Source organism: Vulpes vulpes, chromosome 2, assembly GCF_048418805.1.
Source record: "Vulpes vulpes isolate BD-2025 chromosome 2, VulVul3, whole genome shotgun sequence".
Lineage (NCBI taxonomy): Eukaryota > Metazoa > Chordata > Mammalia > Carnivora > Canidae > Vulpes > Vulpes vulpes.
Genome location: NC_132781.1, coordinates 25,181,695 through 25,201,540, shown reverse-complemented (window position 1 = coordinate 25,201,540; position 19,846 = coordinate 25,181,695). Strand labels below are relative to the sequence as shown.

Sequence of the window (19,846 nt, the reverse complement as noted above, 5' to 3'; positions counted from 1 at the left end):
TGCTGGCTGCTTTAGGCGGCCGGGAGGCTTCTCAAGCCACGTGGCGCGCGGAGCTGCCTCCCCCGAGCGGCGGCGGAGGCCCGGTTCTCCCCGCCCCGGCCCCGGCGTTCTGCGCCCGAGGCCGCCCGTGCCGGCGCCCGCGGCCCCGACGGTGGCAGTCCCGGCTGGTGTCTCTTGCCGCCGCTCTTCCTGCTCTCCTGCCCGGGTCCTGAGCCGCGCCCCGGGAGGCCGGGGGGGGACGGCGCTGGGGGGGCGGAGCAGGCCGGCGGCGGCCCCCGGCGGAGCAGGGAAGGCTCGGCGCGCGCCGCCTGGGCTTCGGCCTTGTTTATTTATTTATTTCCACGAGGCGCTCGGTGCGCGGGCCCTGTGGCCGAGCGGGGAGGGAAGCGGCTTGGCACGTGGGGGACGGCGGTTCAAAGCCCCGGCGCCCCCCAGGCGCGGAGGACCGGCGCGTGGGCCCGAAGTCACGCTCCTCGACCGAGGCCGACCCTGCTTCCGCGTCCCGCTTTATGGGCGGCTTGTTGTGGGTGGTTTGTTGCAGCCTGTAGGTGTCGGTCAGCGAGAGACAGACTCCCTCTTGGGGTTTTCCAGGTCGACTTATTTAATAATAACCTTTAGAACACCTGACTCAGCGGTTTCGCTTTAGTAACTTTATCCTAAAAGACCGTGCCAGGTGTTCAAGGTTGTTCTCAGCTGTGATGTTCACAGTGGTAAAGATCAGAGTATAAATATCCATCAAGCGAAGATCGATTTAGTATATGTTGACAGTATCCACAGGATGAATATGCAGTAATTGAGGGGATGAGTTTTTATTGTATTGACATTATTTTGTTTTTTGTTTTTTTTTTCATTTTGATTTATAGCATTACATTGATGTATTGACATGAAAAGAGCAATAAGCCTAACCAGAACAACACCAAACATCTACTTACCAGTTTGTATGTATAATAAAATCCCACTTACATACACAAACTGTTTACGTGTGTCATAGTCGTTTGCCATTTATTTGCCCTGTGACATCTGACTGCTTTTCTTAAGGGATCCAGCATGGTGTGGGTCTGGGTGACAGCAGGGCTGGGCTCCAAGGCGGATGCACTCTCCAGAGTGACGGTGTCCCTTAGCTTGGCCAACAGGACTAAGAATCCAAAGCAACTGATGCCCAGAAACAGGGATGTTTTAGAACCTGTTCTGCTGCTGGTGTAGTTGTGTCACCCAGTGTCTCAGGCGCAGTGATAGCAGCTGGTGTAGTTGTGTCACCCAGTGTCTCAGGCGCAGTGATAGCAGCCATGCCAAGTCCACTGGCAGCAGAAGTTGTGTCCTAACCAGTGTACCCTGGATCTTGACCATGGCTGGGTTTCTGGTTGCCCAGCTCCCCCTCCTTCTTGTCCATTTTCTTAAATTTGCTTTTCTTAAGTTTTCTTAAGTCTGATGCTATGAGCTATCTGACTTCCTTCCAAGAAGTACTGTTCCTGTGTAAGTTACCCAGAATCTGTTTCTCTTGCCGTGGACCAAAACCCTGCTTAGCTCAAATCCAAAAAGGTCTGCTGTTGACAGATATCCCTGGGGAGGGATCCCTGGGTGGCGCAGCGGTTTGGCGCCTGCCTTTGGCCCAGGGCGCGATCCTGGAGATCCGGGATCGAATCCCACGTCGGGCTCCCGGTGCATGGAGCCTGCTTCTCCCTCTGCCTATGTCTCTGCCTCTCTCTCTCTCTCACTGTGTTCCTATCATAAATAAATAATAAAAAAAAAGATATCCCTGGGGAATCAATTTATGAGGCCCCCTTTCTCATAGTTTGTGATTTGCTGTATTGCTTGGAAAAACATTTTATGATTCTTGTATATTGTCAGAAGAAACATTAAGGATTTTCCATTGCGAGGAATGAACCAAACTCCCACTGACTTTCTATGGTGGGATGTGGGTGTCTCTGTATTGGGCTGGAGTAACAAGATTGAATTGACGTAAATGGTTTTAGCCTCTCTGGTTTCCCATCTCTTTCTTGTTTTTTGTTTGTTTGTTTTGTTTTAAGATTTTATTTATTTATTCATGAGAGACAGAGAGAGAAGCAGAGACATAGGCAGAGGGAGAAGCAGGCTTCTCACAGGAAGCCCGATGTGAGACTCGATTCCAGATCCCGGGATCACGCCCTGGGCCAAAGGCGGATGTTCAACTGCGGAGCCACCCAGATATCCCAATAAATAAAATCTTAAAAAAAAAAAAACAAGTCTGAGATCAGAGAATTTTAAGGTATTCTCTCAAATTTCTTGTGAGCCTATAAATGGCCAGCCAATGGAACAACAGATGCAGGGAGGTTTTGAGTGAAGTGGAAATTATTCACGTTCACTGTCAAGTCCAAGTCAGTTTCCCTTATCTGAGCTGACGCTGCTCACAGCTGGCTGCCATAGAATCAGCTTTGCTCTGTGTCCTTGCCGCCCAGGACAGGTGACATTGAGCCACAGATGCCCTACTTTGCCTTGGGAACCCCAGCTATGCCAGTAAGTCCTAAGTGCCACCTTGTGCAGGGTGACAGGTGATGCCCTGAGTCTCTGGGCCTGGCATTCCAGAGGCTCTGACCGGGGAAATCAGGGGAAATCGGCTGCTCACTTTCTTTGAACAAAGCAGCACCCACATTTTATCCTTTTCTTGAATGCTTTCACGTTCTCTTTTTAAAATAATTATTTTATCTTTTCAGAATATAAAGCATTGTTAGGGAAAATGTAGAAAATGCAGTGAAGTAGAAAGATTTTTAAATAACTATAATTCCAACAAGCACTTTTTTTTTAATTATTATTATTTATTTACGATAGTCACAGAGAGAGAGAGGCAGAGACACAGGCAGAGGGAGAAGCAGGCTCCATGCACCAGGAGCCCGATGTGGGATTCGATCCCGGGTCTCCAGGATCGCGCCCTGGGCCAAAGGCGGGCGCCGAACCGCTGCGCCACCCAGGGATCCCCAACAAACACTTTTTTAAAAAAGTTCATTTTCTTTAGCAATCTCTCCACCCACGCTGGGCTCAAACCCAAGACCCGGAGATGAAGAGTCCCATGTTCTTCCGACTGAGCCAGTCAGGTGCTCCCCAAAAGCACCTTTGACACTTGATTTTTTTCCACTTCCTGTTTTAAAATGCGTTTTCACATAGTCTTCACTGTATAGTTTTGTGTTCTGCTTTTGCGTTTAATATAATGACATGTTACTTAAAAATCTTGTTTCTTCTTTCCTTAAAAAGTTTAAAATATGTGGGTAATACATCAGCACAATACAAAATTCACAAGGTATAAAAGGAAATGTGCAGATGCATAAAACTTCCTGACTATAATTTTCTGCTTTCAGAAGCTGTTTCTGATGCTCTCCTTTTAGAGATATTTTATTATACAAATATATATGTATATGCATACTCTTTTTTTCTTCTTTTCTTTTCTTTCTTTTTTTTTTTTAAGTAAGCTTTATACCCAGTATGGGGATTGAACTCACAACCTCGAGATCAAGAGTCACCTGTTCCACCAACTGTACCAGCCAGGTGTCCCATATTCCTTTTCCTTTAAAAACTGAAAATACTGTTCTGCACCTTGTTTTACTCATTTAGTACCATATCTTGAGGATTGTTCCATAATAGTACATACATCTAATTCTTTTAAGTGATATTTTATTGATATATTATTTATATGAAGTAAAACGCACAAACCTTAACTGAAGAAATCAGGTTTTTTTCCAAGTATATATACACACATGTGTGACTATCACCTAGATCAAGATATAGAATATTTCCATCTCCCCAGAAAATTCCCTGGTACCCTTTCTCAGTCATTCCCTATCCTGCTCCCCTGAAATCACTACTCTGGTTTCCCTATCACTGAAAGATTAGTTTTGCCTATTCTATATCTATATTAAGAACATACCGCAGAACGATATCTTTTGCTCAACATAGTATTTTCAAGATATATCCACATCACTTCATATTTCAATGGCATGTTTTTTTTGTTTGTTTTTTTCGATTGTCAAGTAATATTCCATTGTATGAATACAGAATATGTTAGTCCAATTGATGGACATCTGATTGTTTCCAGTTTGGGGCTAATACATGCAAAGCTACCATGGCTATTCTTGTGCAAACTTGTTTTGGTCTTGGGTATATACCTAGAATGGGATTGCTGGCTCTTAGGGTAAGTGGACATTTATATTTATATTTACTGGAACTGCCAAACAGCTTTCCAAAGTGGTTGTACAAGTGGCTTAGTAGTTTAGCGCTGCCTTCAGCCCAGGGTGTGATCCTGGAGACCCGGATTGAGTCCCACGTCGGCCTCCCTGCATGGAGCCTGCTTCTCCCTCTGCCTGTGTCTCTGCCTCTCTCTGTGTGTCTCTCATGAATAAATATATGAAATCTTTAAAACAAAACAAAGTGGTTGTACTGTACTGTTTTACCCTCCCAGCAGCAGTGTATGAGAGAGTTTCAGGTGCTTCACATCTTAGTAAAGAGGTGCTATTGTTTGTCTTTTAAATTCAGCCAATCCAGTGGGTATGCAAGATTTCTGCTTATAGTTTTATTTATTTTATTTATTCATGAGACACACACACACACACACACACAGAAAGGCAGAGACATAGGCAGAGGAAGAAGCAGGCTCCTCATGGGGAGCCCAATGTGGAACTCAATCCTGGACCCCAGAATCATGCCCTGAGCCACCCAGGTGTACCTATAGGAATTCTTTATATATCTGGGATACGAATCCTTTGCTAAATGTTTGTATTACAGATTTTTTTCCCAGTCTGGTTTTTCTTTTCACTTTCTTAAGTGTCCTTTGATTAGCAGAAGGGTTTGATTTCAGTCAAATCAAATGTGTCTTTTTTGGGGGGACACTTTGGTGGCTCAGTTGGTTTATCGGCTGCTTTCATCTCAGGTCATGATCCCAGGTCCTGGGGTCGAGCCCTGCATCGGGCTGCTTGCTGGGCGAGGAGTCTGCTTCTCCCTCTCCCGCTCCCCCTACTTGTGCTCTCTTACTCTCTGTCAAATAGAGGGATAGAATCTTTAAACAACAACAACAAAACAGTACCTCTTTCTTTATCTTTTATGATTCATGCCTTCGGTGTCCTTGCAGGCAGAGAGCTGGGATCTTATGCCAAGCGCATGGGATAGGAGAGGGACAGATTATTGAGTTACATAATTAAAACTTTGATAAACTCTCGGTAAAATTTCAAGGAATAAGAGACATAGATTTTTGTAAGGGAGACTTGTTTGAAGCCAGAGCAAGAAGGCTGGTAGGCATGAGGGCCAGGAGCATCCAGGCAAAGGATTAAGAAAAAGAAGAGCCGTACTCAGTGATGAATCCTCTGTGAAGGTCATTTGATGTAAGGCTGAGTGGAAGAAATGGGGTAGAGACAGCGACCATCGGGGAAACTGGTGATCCTGAAACTCGCTGGTGTCTGGAGCACAGACTATGTGCTTATCAAGACTCTAGAATATGAAGAAAGGGAACTGGTAGGAAAGATCAGCAAGTGGGCATGTATTTGTTTACTTTTGAGAGACATAGAGGCAGAGACAGGAGAAACAGGCTCCATGCAAGGAGCCAGATATAGAATCCGGTTCTGGGACCCCAGGATTACGCTCTGAGCCCAAGACAGACACTCAACCACTGAGCCACCCAGGCATCCCTGAAGGTGTCCTGTTTTAAAGCAGGTATAATATGGTTCTTTTTTTTTTTTTTAAAGAATTTTATTTTATTTTATTTATGACTATCATAAATAGTGGGATTCGATCCCGGGTCTCCAGGATCGCGCCCTGGGCCAACGGAAGGCGCCAAACCGCTGCGCCACCCAGGGATCCCTAATATGGTTCTTTAAGAATGGCTTGCAATTCGGGGTGCTGGGGGGCTCAGTGGTTGAGCGTCTGCCTTTTGCTTGGGTGGTGGTCCCAGGGTCTTGGGATCGAGTCCTGCATCGGGCTCCCTGCATGGAGCCTGCTTCTCCCTCGGCCTGTGTCTCTGCCTCTCTCTCTTTCTCTGTGTCTCATGAATAAATAAATAAAATCTTAAAAAAATATAAAGCTTAAAAAAAAAAGAAAAACATTTGGGGAGGGATCTTCCTAAGGGTGGAGGAGGGCATCCAGAAGAAAGCGGATTCCAGTGCCATTTCCACTTCAGCCACCTGGAACAGCCACACCCACACATGCAAGAGGCCAGTAGCCTGGTGGCCAAGGGATTGCTGTTGGCTGAAAGTCGCAGCAGCCCTTTTCCTTTCCTGAGCAGGGGGTGGGGAGGAAGTGGGTAGAGGGGAGACAGAACCGGCTCGAGCTCCCCCTGGGGGCTCACGCGATTATTTACACCCACTGTTCTTGGAATTTGAGGTTTAGCAGAAGTCTCCGCAAAGATGACCTTGCCACCTTCATTGCCCTTCGCTGTCACCTCCCCGTGAGGGATACTTCCCTGACCTGCAGTGTCCTGCAAGGAAACCTCTGTCATCGCTCTGATCCAGGCTGCTTGATTGTGTCTGAAATTCGAGGCTGTGTGGCTGTTATTGTCTGTGACCCGATTTTTGCTTCCAAACCACCCAAAGAGAAAACTTTTTAGTTATGCTTTTCTGTTTTGAAAACAGGCAGACACACAGAATGGTTGTATTATCCAGGACACTGTGGTTATAAGTAACAGGAGCCAACTCAAATTAGGTTAGGCAAAAGGAAGGATTATAAGGGTATAGCATTTCACAAAATCCCAGGGTAGGACTGTAGCCAGACCTCAGGAAAGAACCAGAAGCCTGTCAGGAAGCTCTTGTTTCAGCTCCTCTTTGTGCATATGTTGCTTTTTTTTTTTTTTTTTTTTCTGGCTGAAGGCTGGCCGTCCACAGAGCTTCGCTTTGCAGACCCAATTCGAGTTCTAAGACAGTCTGATTGGTCTTTGGTGCAGGAGCCTGCCTCTCTTGGTCCTGTGCATTTTCACCAGGGAGTGGGGTTGTCACAGTCTCTGGGTAGTGGACCAGCCTGGAGAATTGGCCTGAAGTTTAGGCAAACACCCCACAAGAGCTCCATTTTAACTACTCCTCCCTGCTGGAGTAGAAGGTTCCAGATCTTGGAACAGGGAAGAAAATGTATCTGGAACATACTGGTGATAAGCATGTCAAAATGGTCCCTCCTCGGGGACATTGGTGAATGCTCTAATTGCCATGAAAGCACACCACTGTGTCCTCCTAGATCACGAATGCAATATTTAATCAGTGAGGCAGACCTTTTTGTGGAACCAGGCCTGAGACAAGTCAGATATATCTGGCTAAATATTTAAAATATTTTATTTATGTCTTAATTATTAAAATATTTCAGTATTTAAAAGCTATAACAACTGAAGCTGGCAAACTGTTGAAATACATTCTCTATCCTCTTACCTTGACAAATATATCTTTATAATGGAAAAATAAAAAATACTGGCAAGCCGTGGTTTCCGTATGACTAAAAGTTGGCAACATACCAAAGCAATGGAATTTAATCATCATTGTGCATGTTTGGTTGTTTAGTTGATGCACTTGTGACATTTGGATAAGAAAAAAAAATAGATGATGGATATAATTTATATTTTATCATATATTTATTCCATATAATTTAATTTTCTTTTGTTTCAGCAAAATCACTAATTATGTTTTTATAATCAAGGTTTTTCACAAAATTTGTAGCCAGTGACAGTTTGGGTTTTTTTTTTGTGAGATTTTATGTTTGTTTTTATATTCAATGACTATATTTTATAGTCAATGACTATATATATATACACATATATATATTTCTTAAGATTTTATTTATTTATTCATGAGAGTCACACAGAGAGAGGCAGAGACACAGGCAGAGGGAGAAGCAGGCTCCATGCAGGGAGCCGGACGTGGGACTCGATCTCGGGTCTCCAGGATCACACCCTGAGCGGAAGGCAGACGCTCAACCGCTGAGCCACCTAGGCGTCCCAATATATATATATATATATTTACAATTTATTTATTTATTCATGGGAAACAGAGAGAGGCAAAGACCTCAGCCGATCGAGAAGCAGGCTCAATGCAGGGAGCCCGATGCGGGACTGGACCCCAGGACCCCGGGATCATGACCTGGGCTGAAGGCAGACACTCAACCACTGAGCCACCTAGGCGTCCCTGCCAATGACATTATTAATCTGTCAACAAACTATATCCCATGGGCCAAAGGCAGCCTATGGCTTGGTTTTTGCTGCACAGGCTCAGAATCATTTTTACGTTTTACTTATTTTTTATTTTTTTAGGAGAACAAGTTTATTATTTATTTCAGAGAGCATGGGGGGGTGGGGGGGGAGGGAGGGGCGGGGAGGAGCAAAGGTAGAGGGAGAGAGAGAATCTCAAGCAAACTCCACGCTGAGCATGGAGTTGGATCTTATGACCCTGAGATCATGACCTGAGCCGAAATCAAGAGTCAGATGCTGGGCAGCCCAGGTGGCTCAGCGGTTCCCGGGTGGCTCAGCGGTTTAGCGCCGCCTTCAGCCCAAGGCGTGATCCTGAGACCCCGGGTCGAGTCCCTCGTTGGGCTCCCTGCATGGGGCCTGCTTCTCCCTCTCCCTGGGTTTCTGCGTGTCTCTCTCTCTGTGTCTCTCATGAATAAATAAGTAGAGTCTTTAAAAAAAAATAAAAGAGTCGGATGCTTCACTGACTAGGCTATCCCATTTTTACATTTTAAAGAGTTATATATTTAAAAAAGAAAAAAAGACCTTCAGTGGCTCACAAAACTTAAAATGTTTACTGTCTGGTCCTTTACAAAAATTTTGCCAACCCTTAATCCAAACTATGTCCCAAGGGCTGGTCTGCCAACTCTTGCGACTAGTCTGCATTGAGATAAAGAGCTTGGGCATGTTTTTTTTTTTTTTTTTTTAAGGCAAAGCACACTGTTTTAGTTGAGCTGTTATTTTTCATGGCAAGACTTTCTCGACGAAGGAAACAGTGTGTTGATTACTTTTTGATGCATGTTCCTTATGGATTTGTGGACCAGCACACTAAGTGCTGTATTCCTTAATAATCTAAGGAATTTAAAAAGATGAGTGTGTTCAAAGTGTGCAAAATTTACCTCAGCGGTAAATTGAAGCAAATGTAAAAAGTTTTTATTTTATTTTATTTTTATTATTTTTAAAGATTTTATTTATTTATTCATGAGAGACAGAGAGAGGCAGAGACACAGGCAGAGGGAGAAGCAGGCTCCTCACAGGGAGCCCAACGTGGGACTTGATCCTGGGTCTCCAGGATCACGCCCTGGGCTGAAGGCTTCGCTAAACCACTGAGCCACCCAGGGATCCCCTGTAAAAAGTTTTTGAATTAAAATTATTTTTTATGTTGTAGAAGTTATTTTTCCTGTAAAATACTCAAAATTGGGGTACGTGGCTGGCTCAGTCAGTGGAGCATGTGACTCTTGATTTTAGAGTTGTGAGTTCTAGCCCCACATTGGGTGTGGAGATTGCTGAAAAAATAAAATCTTTTTAAACATTTTTAAATACTCAAAATTATCTACTAATATTAAAAGATAGTGGGGTCTGAGTGGCTCAGTCAGTTAAGTGTTGGACTTCTGGTTTCAGCTCACATCATGATCTCAGGGTCATAACATGGAGCCCTGAGTCAGGCTTCATGCTCAGCATGGAGTCTGCTTGAGATTCTCTTTCTCCCTCTCCCTCTATTCCTCCTCCAATTCGGGCTGTCTCTCTCTCTAAAATAAGTAAATAGATAACTTTTTAAAAGATTAAAAGAAAATCAAAATTCTAATGGACAAATAACCACATTTAAAAATCAAATTCAGCTATTTTAAATTTAATTTTTGAACATTTAAGTCATTAAATATTTTTATATAAGTAAAATTATTGCAACTTCAGCATTCAATGACCAACCAAATTGCCAATGTAAATAATTGATGTCACATTTCAAGCATCATACATCTAGATCTATATATGTAAGAATTAATGAGTACAAAGGGTTTACTATTTTTATTTTTTATTAAGATTTTATTTATTTATTCATGAGAGACAGAGAGAGGGGCAGAGACATAGGCAGAGGGAGAGTCAGGCTCCCCACAGGGAGCCTGACGTGGGACTCGATCCCAAGACTCCAGGATCAGGACCTGAGCCAAAGGCAGACGGCTCAACCACTGAGCCACCCAGGTGCCCAGTGTACTGTTTTTAAATGTCCCTACAGCCACTTTGTGCAGTTGCTTTGACAACTATACTAGTTTTTTAGCACTTCAGAACCATGAATGAAAGGCAAGAAAATTGACACTAGTACTAGGCAAGATTCTGCTGCTATTTATGGTATCTGAGAGGCAGGATTTAACAAATTAAAAATTTGTCTTGGGATCCCTGGGTGGTGCAGCGGTTTGGCGCCTGCCTTTGGCCCAGGGTGCGATCCTGGAGACCCGGGATCGAGTCCCACGTCGGGCTCCCGGTGCATGGAGCCTGCTTCTCCCTCTGCCTGTGTCTCTGCCTCTCTCTCTCTCTCTCTCTCTCTCTCTCTGTGACTGTCATAAATAAATAAAAATTAAAAAAAAATTGTCTTTTTCCTTTACCTAAGCATTTGGCCACTCAGGTCTCACCTGCACTCCAAAGCACTGCCACAGAGGGTTTTTGTTTTTGTTTTTAAAGATTTTATTTATTCATCACACACACACACACACACACACACACACACACACACACAGGTAGAGACACAGGCAGAGGGAGAAGCAGGCTCCACACCGGGAGACCTTGATCCCAGGTCTCCAGGATCAGGCCCTGGGCTGAAGGCGGCGCTAAACTGCTGAGCCACCCCGGCTGCCCTGCCACAGAGTTTTGATGCATCTGGATTGCAGTTGTCATTTGAGGACATGAGGTGTGAAGAAGCATTTCCCTGGGGCCTGAACACTGTTAGTCCCGGGAGTGGGTATCTAGGATAACAGGTTATGCTGTACTCCGGCTGAGCACTGGATCCCAAGTGACAGAGATTCCCGGTATTCATCGGCAAGCACGTGTGTCTGTGATATACAGTGTTCTCTAGAGCACAGGATCCAGCGAGGGGCTTCTCTTGCCTGGTTCTAAAGGCAGGACTGAATGGGACAATCCACCATCATCTTCCCATTAGCTCTGTTATTATTTTTTTTCCATTAGCTCCGTTATTATAGGTAAAGTGCATGTACTATCGCACCAAATGATTGTCCATGTTAAAGCTGCTGAAGCTTTTGTAATAGAATCCTTTTTTCTTTTATTTTTAAGATTTTATTTAGGCAGAGGGAGAAGCAGGCTCCCCATAAGGAGCCCAATGTAGGACTTGATCTCGGATCCTGGAATCATGCCCTGAGTGGAAAGCAGATGCTCAACCGCTGAGCCACCCAGGGGTCCCTGTAATAGAATCTTGATGATGTCCAAAATGGAATGAGATAGGTGTTCAACTCTGGGTTTGGGAGTATTAAAAAAAAAATGATTGCCAGTCTATATTCATAGCTGGGAAATGCTGAATTAAACAAAATTAACCCAATTTCTTCACTGCAGGACTTCTTAGAGACTTTATTTTTTTAAAGATTTTATTTATTTATTCATAGACACACACACACACACACAGAGAGAGAGAGAGAGGCAGAGACACAGGCAGAGGGAGAAGTAGGCTGACTTGGGACTCGATCCAGGGTCTCCGGGATCACGCCCTGGGCTGAAGGCCGCGCTAAACCCCTGGGCCACCCGGGCTGCCCTTTCAGAGACTTTCTAATTTCTAATTTCTAATTTCTAATTCTAATGTGAATTGCAACTTTCCAAGAGGGAGATACAACTTTCGGTATTTTTCAAAATTGTTGGACCACCAAAACATTTTCATGGAGTTTTATTCATATCTCAGAGCCACATTTTCAGGGATCCTGAACTACCCCAGAGCACCTTCAGCAGCAAAGAGTGGAAGCCCTAAAGGCAGGTACAGTAGTTGTAGAATCTGCCGACTCCCGAGATAACAGAGAGAGCCTTCCTCCACAACATGTGATGGCTCCTTTCTGCACATGACATTGGTCTTGAGTGATCAACAATTGATCTCAAATTCCTGGCAGCACCATTGCACTTACACTATTTATCATGGCACCTTAGCACAGGTTCAGAGTTCAATCCCTGATGTTCTGGAATGTGTCCTTACAGTAGCAAGTCTGATGCCAGGGAAACCTTTGTTGTGGCAGACAGGAGGCTACAGTGCTCACTTCCCTTCCTCCCTCTGCTGCCTGAATCCCATCCATCCTCCCGGCTCCAGCTGACCTCTCCCCACAGAGACTTCCTCAGCTGCCTGGGCCCCGATCACTCGTCTCTCCTCTGGTCCCCTGATCCTGGCTCACAATTCTGCTAGCCGACTGAACTGGACCAGGCTGCATCATCCTCAAGACCAGGACCCTGCATTAATCCCATTATTTGAGTCCCCAAGGTAGCAACAAACAAACATTTGTGGATGTTGGAGATGATGCTTCTGACTATGATATAATTTCTACCAAATAATCCTCAAAACCCCACAGCCATTCTTTTGACCAAGGATACCAACCCATAATATATTCTTTTGCATGAGATCAAATGAGATGATGTGAGATGCCCTGTGCACGGATGCTCCACAAATAGTACCACAATATACAAATAATGATTATTATTGATAGGCCTCTGTTGCCCTTCTCAGGGATTGGTCCATTTCTAATGACCCTAAGTCTCTGATGGAAATTGTTAGTCACTGAGCCTGACTCATCTGTCCTACCCACTCTGGCTTGTTCTTTACAACATTCATCTCATCGGTTGGTAGCCCAATCACCAGTTCCGCTGTCCTAGACACCCACAACCAATAAGTGTAGAACATTTTTGATGCCTGGGCACCCTCATGTGGAGCACTGGAGATGGTTCTTGAAGTAGTGGAGAGCCAGCTTGAACTGGACCTGGTCGTTCGTGTTGGTCCGGAATGCACTGTAGGTCTTCTCCAGGATGGCCAGCTCCGGATCAGCCATGGGAGATCGGACCTGGTGACCTATCACTACTTCTGGACATGATCCCACGAGCAAGCTCCCAAGCCCATCAATAAAGAACTCTGCCAAGAGAGGAAGAACATGACCTTCACCCAGAGACCCAGGGCCATATTCCAGGTCGGGGGGGGGGGGGGGAGGGAAGCAGGGGTATAGTTTATACCCATGGGGAGGTTGAGCACCCTGCAAAACCACCTGTCCAAGCTGATGAGTTGGAAGGAAATAAATAAATTTCTCAGAAGTATGAACAGAGAGACACAGATGAGCTTTCCAGCTGGACAGAACTATGAACTCCAGAGCTGAGGGAATAAGAGGAATGAGGGGTACACCTGGGTGGTTCAGTGGTTGGGCATCTGCCTTTGGTTCAGGCCATGATCCTTTTGATCCTGGGATCAAGTCCCACATTGGGCTCCCCACATGGAGCCTGCTTCTCCCTCTGCCTATGTTTCTGCTTCTCTCTCTGTCTCTCATGAATAAATAAATAAAATGTTTTTTAAAAAAGAGGGGGGCAGCCCGGTGGCTCAGCGGTTTAGTGCCGCCTTCAGCCCAGGGCCTGATCCTGGAGACCTGGGATCGAATTCCACATCGGGCTCCCTGCATGGAGCCTGCTTCTCCCTCTGCCTGTGTCTCTGCACCTCTCTCTCTGTCTCTTATGAATAAATAAAACCTTAAAAAAAAGGGGGGGGGGGAAGGAGGGAGGGGACACAGCTGGAGGGGTAGGGTGTCTCAAGTGGGAGCAGCAGATGGGAGATAGGAAGTCACAGTGAGGGGAGGAGGGAGGCAAGAGAGACCTTGAACTACCGGGTTGGAGGTTGGGGAGGGAGAGAAGCCCACTGCTGAAGGCAAGGGCCATGATCAGTGGCTCAAGGTCCCTGGAAAGCATAAATCCCAAGGCCAGTGTGCAAGCCAGCACCTTCCTCACTCAGCCTGTCCCCACCTGAGTGAGCCACTCGCTGCAGGCGGGGGTCGAAGCCCACTCTCTGGAGTCGCTCTGTGTGGGCCAGGAAGAAGTTGACAACGCCACTCGTCACCACGCAGTTGGGGAAGTTGTCCAAGGGCCTGAAAAAGCCTGGCCTCCTGTGAAGGCAGTCCCCATTCTGACTCTTCTCCAGCAACAGCTTAAACTGGAACACGTTTCCAAGCACACTGCCACCTACCTAATCGGTGGGCAGAGAAATGCATGTTAGAAAACCCAGACTTGATAGATCCATGTTGCCTCTGCCAGGAAGCCTTCCTGGACTGAACCTCAGTTACAAGAAAACACACCTGTTCTCTACCCTTCATACTATTCCTTGGATACTTTTTTTTTTTTTTTTTTAAGATTTTATTTATTTATTCATGAGAGAGGAGAGAGAAAGAGAGAGGGAGAGGCAGAGATTCAGGCAGAGGGAGAAGCAGGTTCCACACAAGAAGCCTGATGTGGGACTGGATCCTGGGACTCTGGGATCACACCCCCAGCCAAAGGCAGGTGCTCAACCCGGAGGCACCCAGTTGTCCCTTCTAGGATACTCTTTTTGCTGTGGTAGCCACAGCCCTCTGGGCACTTGGCTATAGGTCCTTTGATCTTTTCATCCTGCTTGATGTGAGAAACAAAGGCAGAAGGAAATGTAGATAAAATTCAGCGTCCATCTAACCTGCAGCCCATTGACAAATACTTGAGGCTGACCGAGTATAAAGTTCCTCCAGGAAGCCCCCAACTGCCTTAATGTTAATGCCTTGCCAGAGGGAAAAACAACCTTGGCTTGACAATAGCCACACCTCAGGGTTCCTGAGTCTTCTTTTTCGCATGTGAAAATCCTTTTGAAACTTCCCATATCTCTACCTCCCCCAACCCCAGAGTATATATAATCCGCTGCTCCTCACAGTCCTTGGGCAGCTTCTCTTTCAGCCCATGGGTCCTGTTCCTGTTCTTGAATAAAACCACCATTTTGCACCAAAAACGTCTCAAGAATGCTTTCTTGGCCATTGGTTCTGGAGTCCACCAACCCTCACCTACATTCAAAAATCTCTATCACTGCTCACTCCAGAAATGTCCATGGAGCAGAGAGCACCAAGTACAAGGGGCAGACCACTCTGCTCCACTTACCCTACAGCAGGCTCACTCTTTGCAGAAGGCAAGTAACCTCCCCTCCATGAGGAGGAGCAGTGTTGCGGTGCAGGCGGTGCAGGCGAGCGGCAGCCTGCGTGCACACGGGTCCCCTTCTGGAGTCCCTGCTGCCAGGCTTCCTGCAACGAGCCACGTGCCGCGCATCTCAGGCTGCCCTCCTCCCACTCCTGGCTCTCCTGGGCCGTCCACGCGCTCACGGAAGATGTGTGCATTTACATGTGTGAGCCCCAGCAAGACAGGATGAGCAAGGACATCCATTCCTGAACCAGCGGGATCATCCAGGGTGGCTTAATGTCCCTGTCCTGCATCATCAGTGCTTTCCTCTTGCCTTTAGCAAACAGACCCTCTGGGTTTTGACTGGCCCAATTTTTTTTTAAAAAATATTTTACTTGTTCATCCACGAGAGACATAGAGGTAGAGACACAGGCAGAGGGAGAAGCAGGCTCCCTGTGGGGAGCCCGATGCAGGACTGGATCCCAGGACCCCAGGATCATGCCCTGAGCTGAAGGCAGATGCTCCGCTACTGAGCTACCCAGATGTCTAACTGGCCTAAGTTAAGATACAGCCAGCTACATCACTAAAGACTCCCTCTCCACACTTTCCTTGTGAGGTTTGACCATGTGTCTAACTAAGTCCTGGCTGAAAAGATGGAAGTTAGAAGGGATGTCTGCAGCTTCTAGCACATTCTTTGAAGACAGATGCTTGTCTTCCACTTTCTCTCCCCTTTTCTTCCGGCCACGCAGCCGAGGACCATGAGGACAGTGTGGCATCAAGGCAAGGAGGCTAGTCCAGGCTGACGCGGGAAGTAGAGTCAGGTGCCAGCTTGGATTTTTACATGACGGCAACTATGCTTTCTACCTCACTGATGCTACTGTGATTTGCTCTCTGGAAGAGTAGCCAGGAGAGGTCTTAATACAGATGCCTTGGGGACTGTCCTGGAAGAGGTAACTGTGATCACAATGACACTGATCTTATCCATTTCCTGGTTTTTCTTTCTTTAAATTGTGTTTTTAAACTCCAGCTTTTATTGAGCTACCTTTTAATTTATTGAGCTACACATTAAAATTGTACATATATTTTTGGAAGCAGCCCCGGTGGCGCAGTGGTTTAGCGCCTCCTGCAGCCCAGGGCCTGATCCTGGAGATCCCACCTCAGGCTCCCAGCATGGGGCCTGCTTCTCCCTCTGCCTGTGTCTCTGCCTATCTCTCTCTCTCTGTGTCTCTATGAATAAGTAAATAAAAAATCTTTAAAAAAATAAATAAAATTGTACATATATTTTTAATTATATATTTAAGGTGTACAGCTTGATGTTTCAACATATGTGTATACACACTGTGAAAAGATCACCACGATCAAGCTAATTAGCATACCCAACACCTACTTAGTTACCAGTGAGGACATGGCCAGAAGATCGAAGATCTATTCTCTTCACGAATTTCAAGAATACAATACAGTATTATTAACTGTAGTTGTCTTTTTCTTTTCTATATGTGAAATGATTTTTGATGTTCTCATTCTTCTTTTTTTTTTTTAAGATTTTATTTATTCATGAAAGACACAGAGAGAGTCAGAGGGAGAAGCAGGCTCCCTTTGGGGAGCCCAATGCAGGACTCAATCCCAGAACCCTGGGATCACGACCTGAGCCAAAGGTAGATGCTCAACCACTGAGCCATCCAGGTGCCCCTCTTTTTTTTTTTTTTTTTTAGGTGCCCCTCTTCTTTTTTTTTTCTTTTAATGTCATTAGGGCTACCTGTGCTTTTATTTATTTTTATTTTCTTTTAAAAAGATGTATTTATTTATTCATGAGAGACATAGAGAGAGAGAGAGAGGCAGAGACACAGGCAGAGGGAGAAGCAGGTTCCATGCAGGGAGTCCAACATGGGACTCGATCCCAGGACTCCCAGGATCATGCCCTGGGCCAAAGGCAGGCGCTAAACTGCTGAGCCACCCATGGATCCCACATTCACATTTTTTAAAATGGTGTGTGACAGAACCAGAGAGTATTGCTGTAGTGAGCAGTACACCACACCACTTCTAGAGATACATAAACACACCTCTTTAAAGATAGAACAAGGGTTAATGTGTGTATGTATGTGGGGATCCAAATTGCTTGGAAAAAAAGTAACAATGGGAGGCAGAAAAAGAAGCCACAGACCTCCTGATTCCTGGTGTGATGCTCTCAACCCAAGCTGTGCTGGTTTATGCATCTCCTACAACAGCCCCTCCCCTTCCTGGTTACCCTCCCCCTCCGGCCCCATCCTCTCCTCCCTCCTCCCCTTCCCTCTCCTGGATGTCTCTAAAGATCACCACTGAGGTAAAACTGGCAACCCTCCCTTACCACATCCAGTTCTGTTTTCTCTAGGACATCCACCAGCACTTCAATCTTGGTCTTGTTGTTGAAGAGAAAATCATCGTCCACCCAGAGAATGTATTTGGTGGTGACCTGAGATATGGCCAGGTTCCTACCAGCAAACCAACCCTGCAGGTGAAATGAGGTTAGATCAGTAGTTGCCATTTTTGGCCACATATTAGAATCACCCAGGAGCTTTCTTTTTTTTTTTTTTTTTTTTTTAATTTTTATTTATGATAGAGAGAGAGAGGGAGGGGCAGAGACACAGGCAGAGGGAGAAGCAGGCTCCATGCACTGGGAGCCCGATGTGGGATTCGATCCCGGGTCTCCAGGATCGCGCCCTGGGCCAAAGGCAGGCGCCAAACCGCTGCGCCACCCAGGGATCCCACCCAGGAGCTTTCTAAATTCCCAGCAGCCAGGCTGCGCCCGAAACAGGTTGAGAACCACTGGGTTAAAGTGAGTCCATGTCTCAGAGGCACTGGAGGAAAAACAGTGACTCCCTGAATCAAAGACTGAGGCGAAGAAAGGCTAGAAAGTCCTTTCTTGGTCCTAGAGTCAATGTGGATGGATTGAAGTCCTTGTTCAGCTGAGTGTCTGTGACTCTCCTTCTATTGCCCCTTATGATGCCTGGAAGGTGTGAGAAGGTGGGACGCTATGGTATATATAATACCCATTTCCTTCTGTGTGTCCTTGTGGGAAGGAGGGTGTGCGTGTGGAAAAGAGAGAGAGAAAGAGAGAGAGAGAGCACCTCTAGCTTGGGTGACATAAGGATCACAAGTTCCTCTGCGTGTCAGGAATCCTTAGAATGTCAGGCATCTCAAGTCACTTAGAAGGACCTCAGTGAATGTCCCAAGTGCGAGGGAAAGCAGAACAACTACCTCATTAATGAAGAAATGGGAGCATGATCCAATTTTTCTGTGAATTTGGAGTTGGCAATCCCCTCCACTCCGGGATTATGCTTCCTTGGGAAAGCCACTCAGGCATCCCCATCCAGGGTAGAACCTGACTCTTGGGGCCCTCTTGTCCCAAGACCCAGATGTCTCCCCATCTGGGAGGGACGTACCTTCCCAAAAGGCATGGTGTAATACTCCACGTGGTTGTCAGTAATCTTCAGGGGCTCCTTGCTGTCATCAGCTATGATCACTGTCAAGTCTGGGTAGTACATACGAATGCTCCGGAGCAGAGTCATGAGTTTGTGGGGACGGAGGAAAGTTTTGGTGGCAATGGTCACCAGGTCTCTGAGCTTTCTCTCTGAGCAAGAAAAGGGTAAATGTCACAGCTCTGCCTTTTGGGAAGCCTTAGTGACTTGACTTATACTCTTCATGATTGCCTTATGCCATGACCCCACAGTGTGGGCCTTGTGCCTCTCGTACACCATTAGCACTTAGTAAGAGTTTGTTAGTTGGGACAGAAAATAAATATATTTAAAATATACCTAGCTTGTTGAAATTTTGTCTGTCTTCTAGAATTTCTTTCCCCTGTTGGCTCCACTATGCCACTCCCTACTGTCTGTGTGAATGCCTCATCTTATGCTTGCCTGTCAGCATTTTGCTTGCATCCTGCCCTCATGTTAACACTAGGAATTGCAATGCACTGAGCTCTGCCCATCATGGGGCTCCAGATGGAGGGGCATGGGGCCCAGGGAAGGAAGAAAGCATCTAAAGGACTTGGGACCTGCCCCGGTCATCAGCCGCAGTCTTAGAGAGAAACACACTTGGTCTCTCTCCTCAGGAAGACATGAGTGGAAGTAGGTCTACTTGGACAGTGGAGGGCCTGGGCCAGATCATCCAGCTTGAGGGGTGAACTTGGAAAAGGAACAGCCTCATGATGAATCAGCTGGAGCTGCTGATGTGTTTTCTGGGATTTAGTCACCAAATGTGGAGCCATGCCAGCTGACTGAGCCCGTTGGATGTCTGGGTGGGTGGGCTCTGTTGGACTCCATGCATGCTGACAGCCACAACACTACCTGGGGCTTGTGGGTGAGTGCTCCAGAACCCCACTGCAGAGCTCCTTCTCAGAATGATGGAAGTCAGAAGTCATTCCAGAATGCCCTTTTTTAATACCTGTTCCCCCTGGGTCTGAGGGAGTGAGGGAAAAATGATCAGTGGGAAGAGTCAAGTAACTTGTGTTCAAGGACATGCCAAATAAATTGTGTCTTTCCTTTTCTTGAGCCACCTGCCAAGTTAGGTTCTTTTATGATAGTAGAGAATCAGAGGCATGAAGTACTGTAGGGTGTGGTCAAGATAGAGGACTCCTGGAAGTTGGTGGTATAGCTTTCTTTTTGAGATTCCTTATTTTTCTAAATATAGAGCAATGATAAAGAAAAATACAAAGATATAACCATGCTCAAAAATACATTTTTGTTTTAATTAATACACATTATTTCTGGGACACCTGGGTGGCTCAGTGGTTGAACATCT

General features: G+C 46.0%; 1 protein-coding gene across 1 annotated transcript in view; it reads right to left on the bottom strand.

The window, feature by feature from the left end:
* Positions 1-11,362: 11,362 nt before the first annotated feature.
* B4GALNT2 (beta-1,4-N-acetyl-galactosaminyltransferase 2 (SID blood group)) overlaps positions 11,363-19,846 on the bottom strand; it is a 33,035-nt gene continuing 24,551 nt past the window's right edge. Inside the window, exons 8-11 of the mRNA XM_072744588.1 lie at positions 18,490-18,677; positions 17,415-17,555; positions 13,907-14,126; positions 11,363-13,034 (exon numbers count right to left, since the gene is read on the bottom strand). Coding sequence (XP_072600689.1) covers positions 12,829-13,034; positions 13,907-14,126; positions 17,415-17,555; positions 18,490-18,677 — 755 coding nt within the window. The 3' untranslated portion in view covers positions 11,363-12,828. The remainder of the gene's footprint in view (positions 13,035-13,906; positions 14,127-17,414; positions 17,556-18,489; positions 18,678-19,846) is intronic.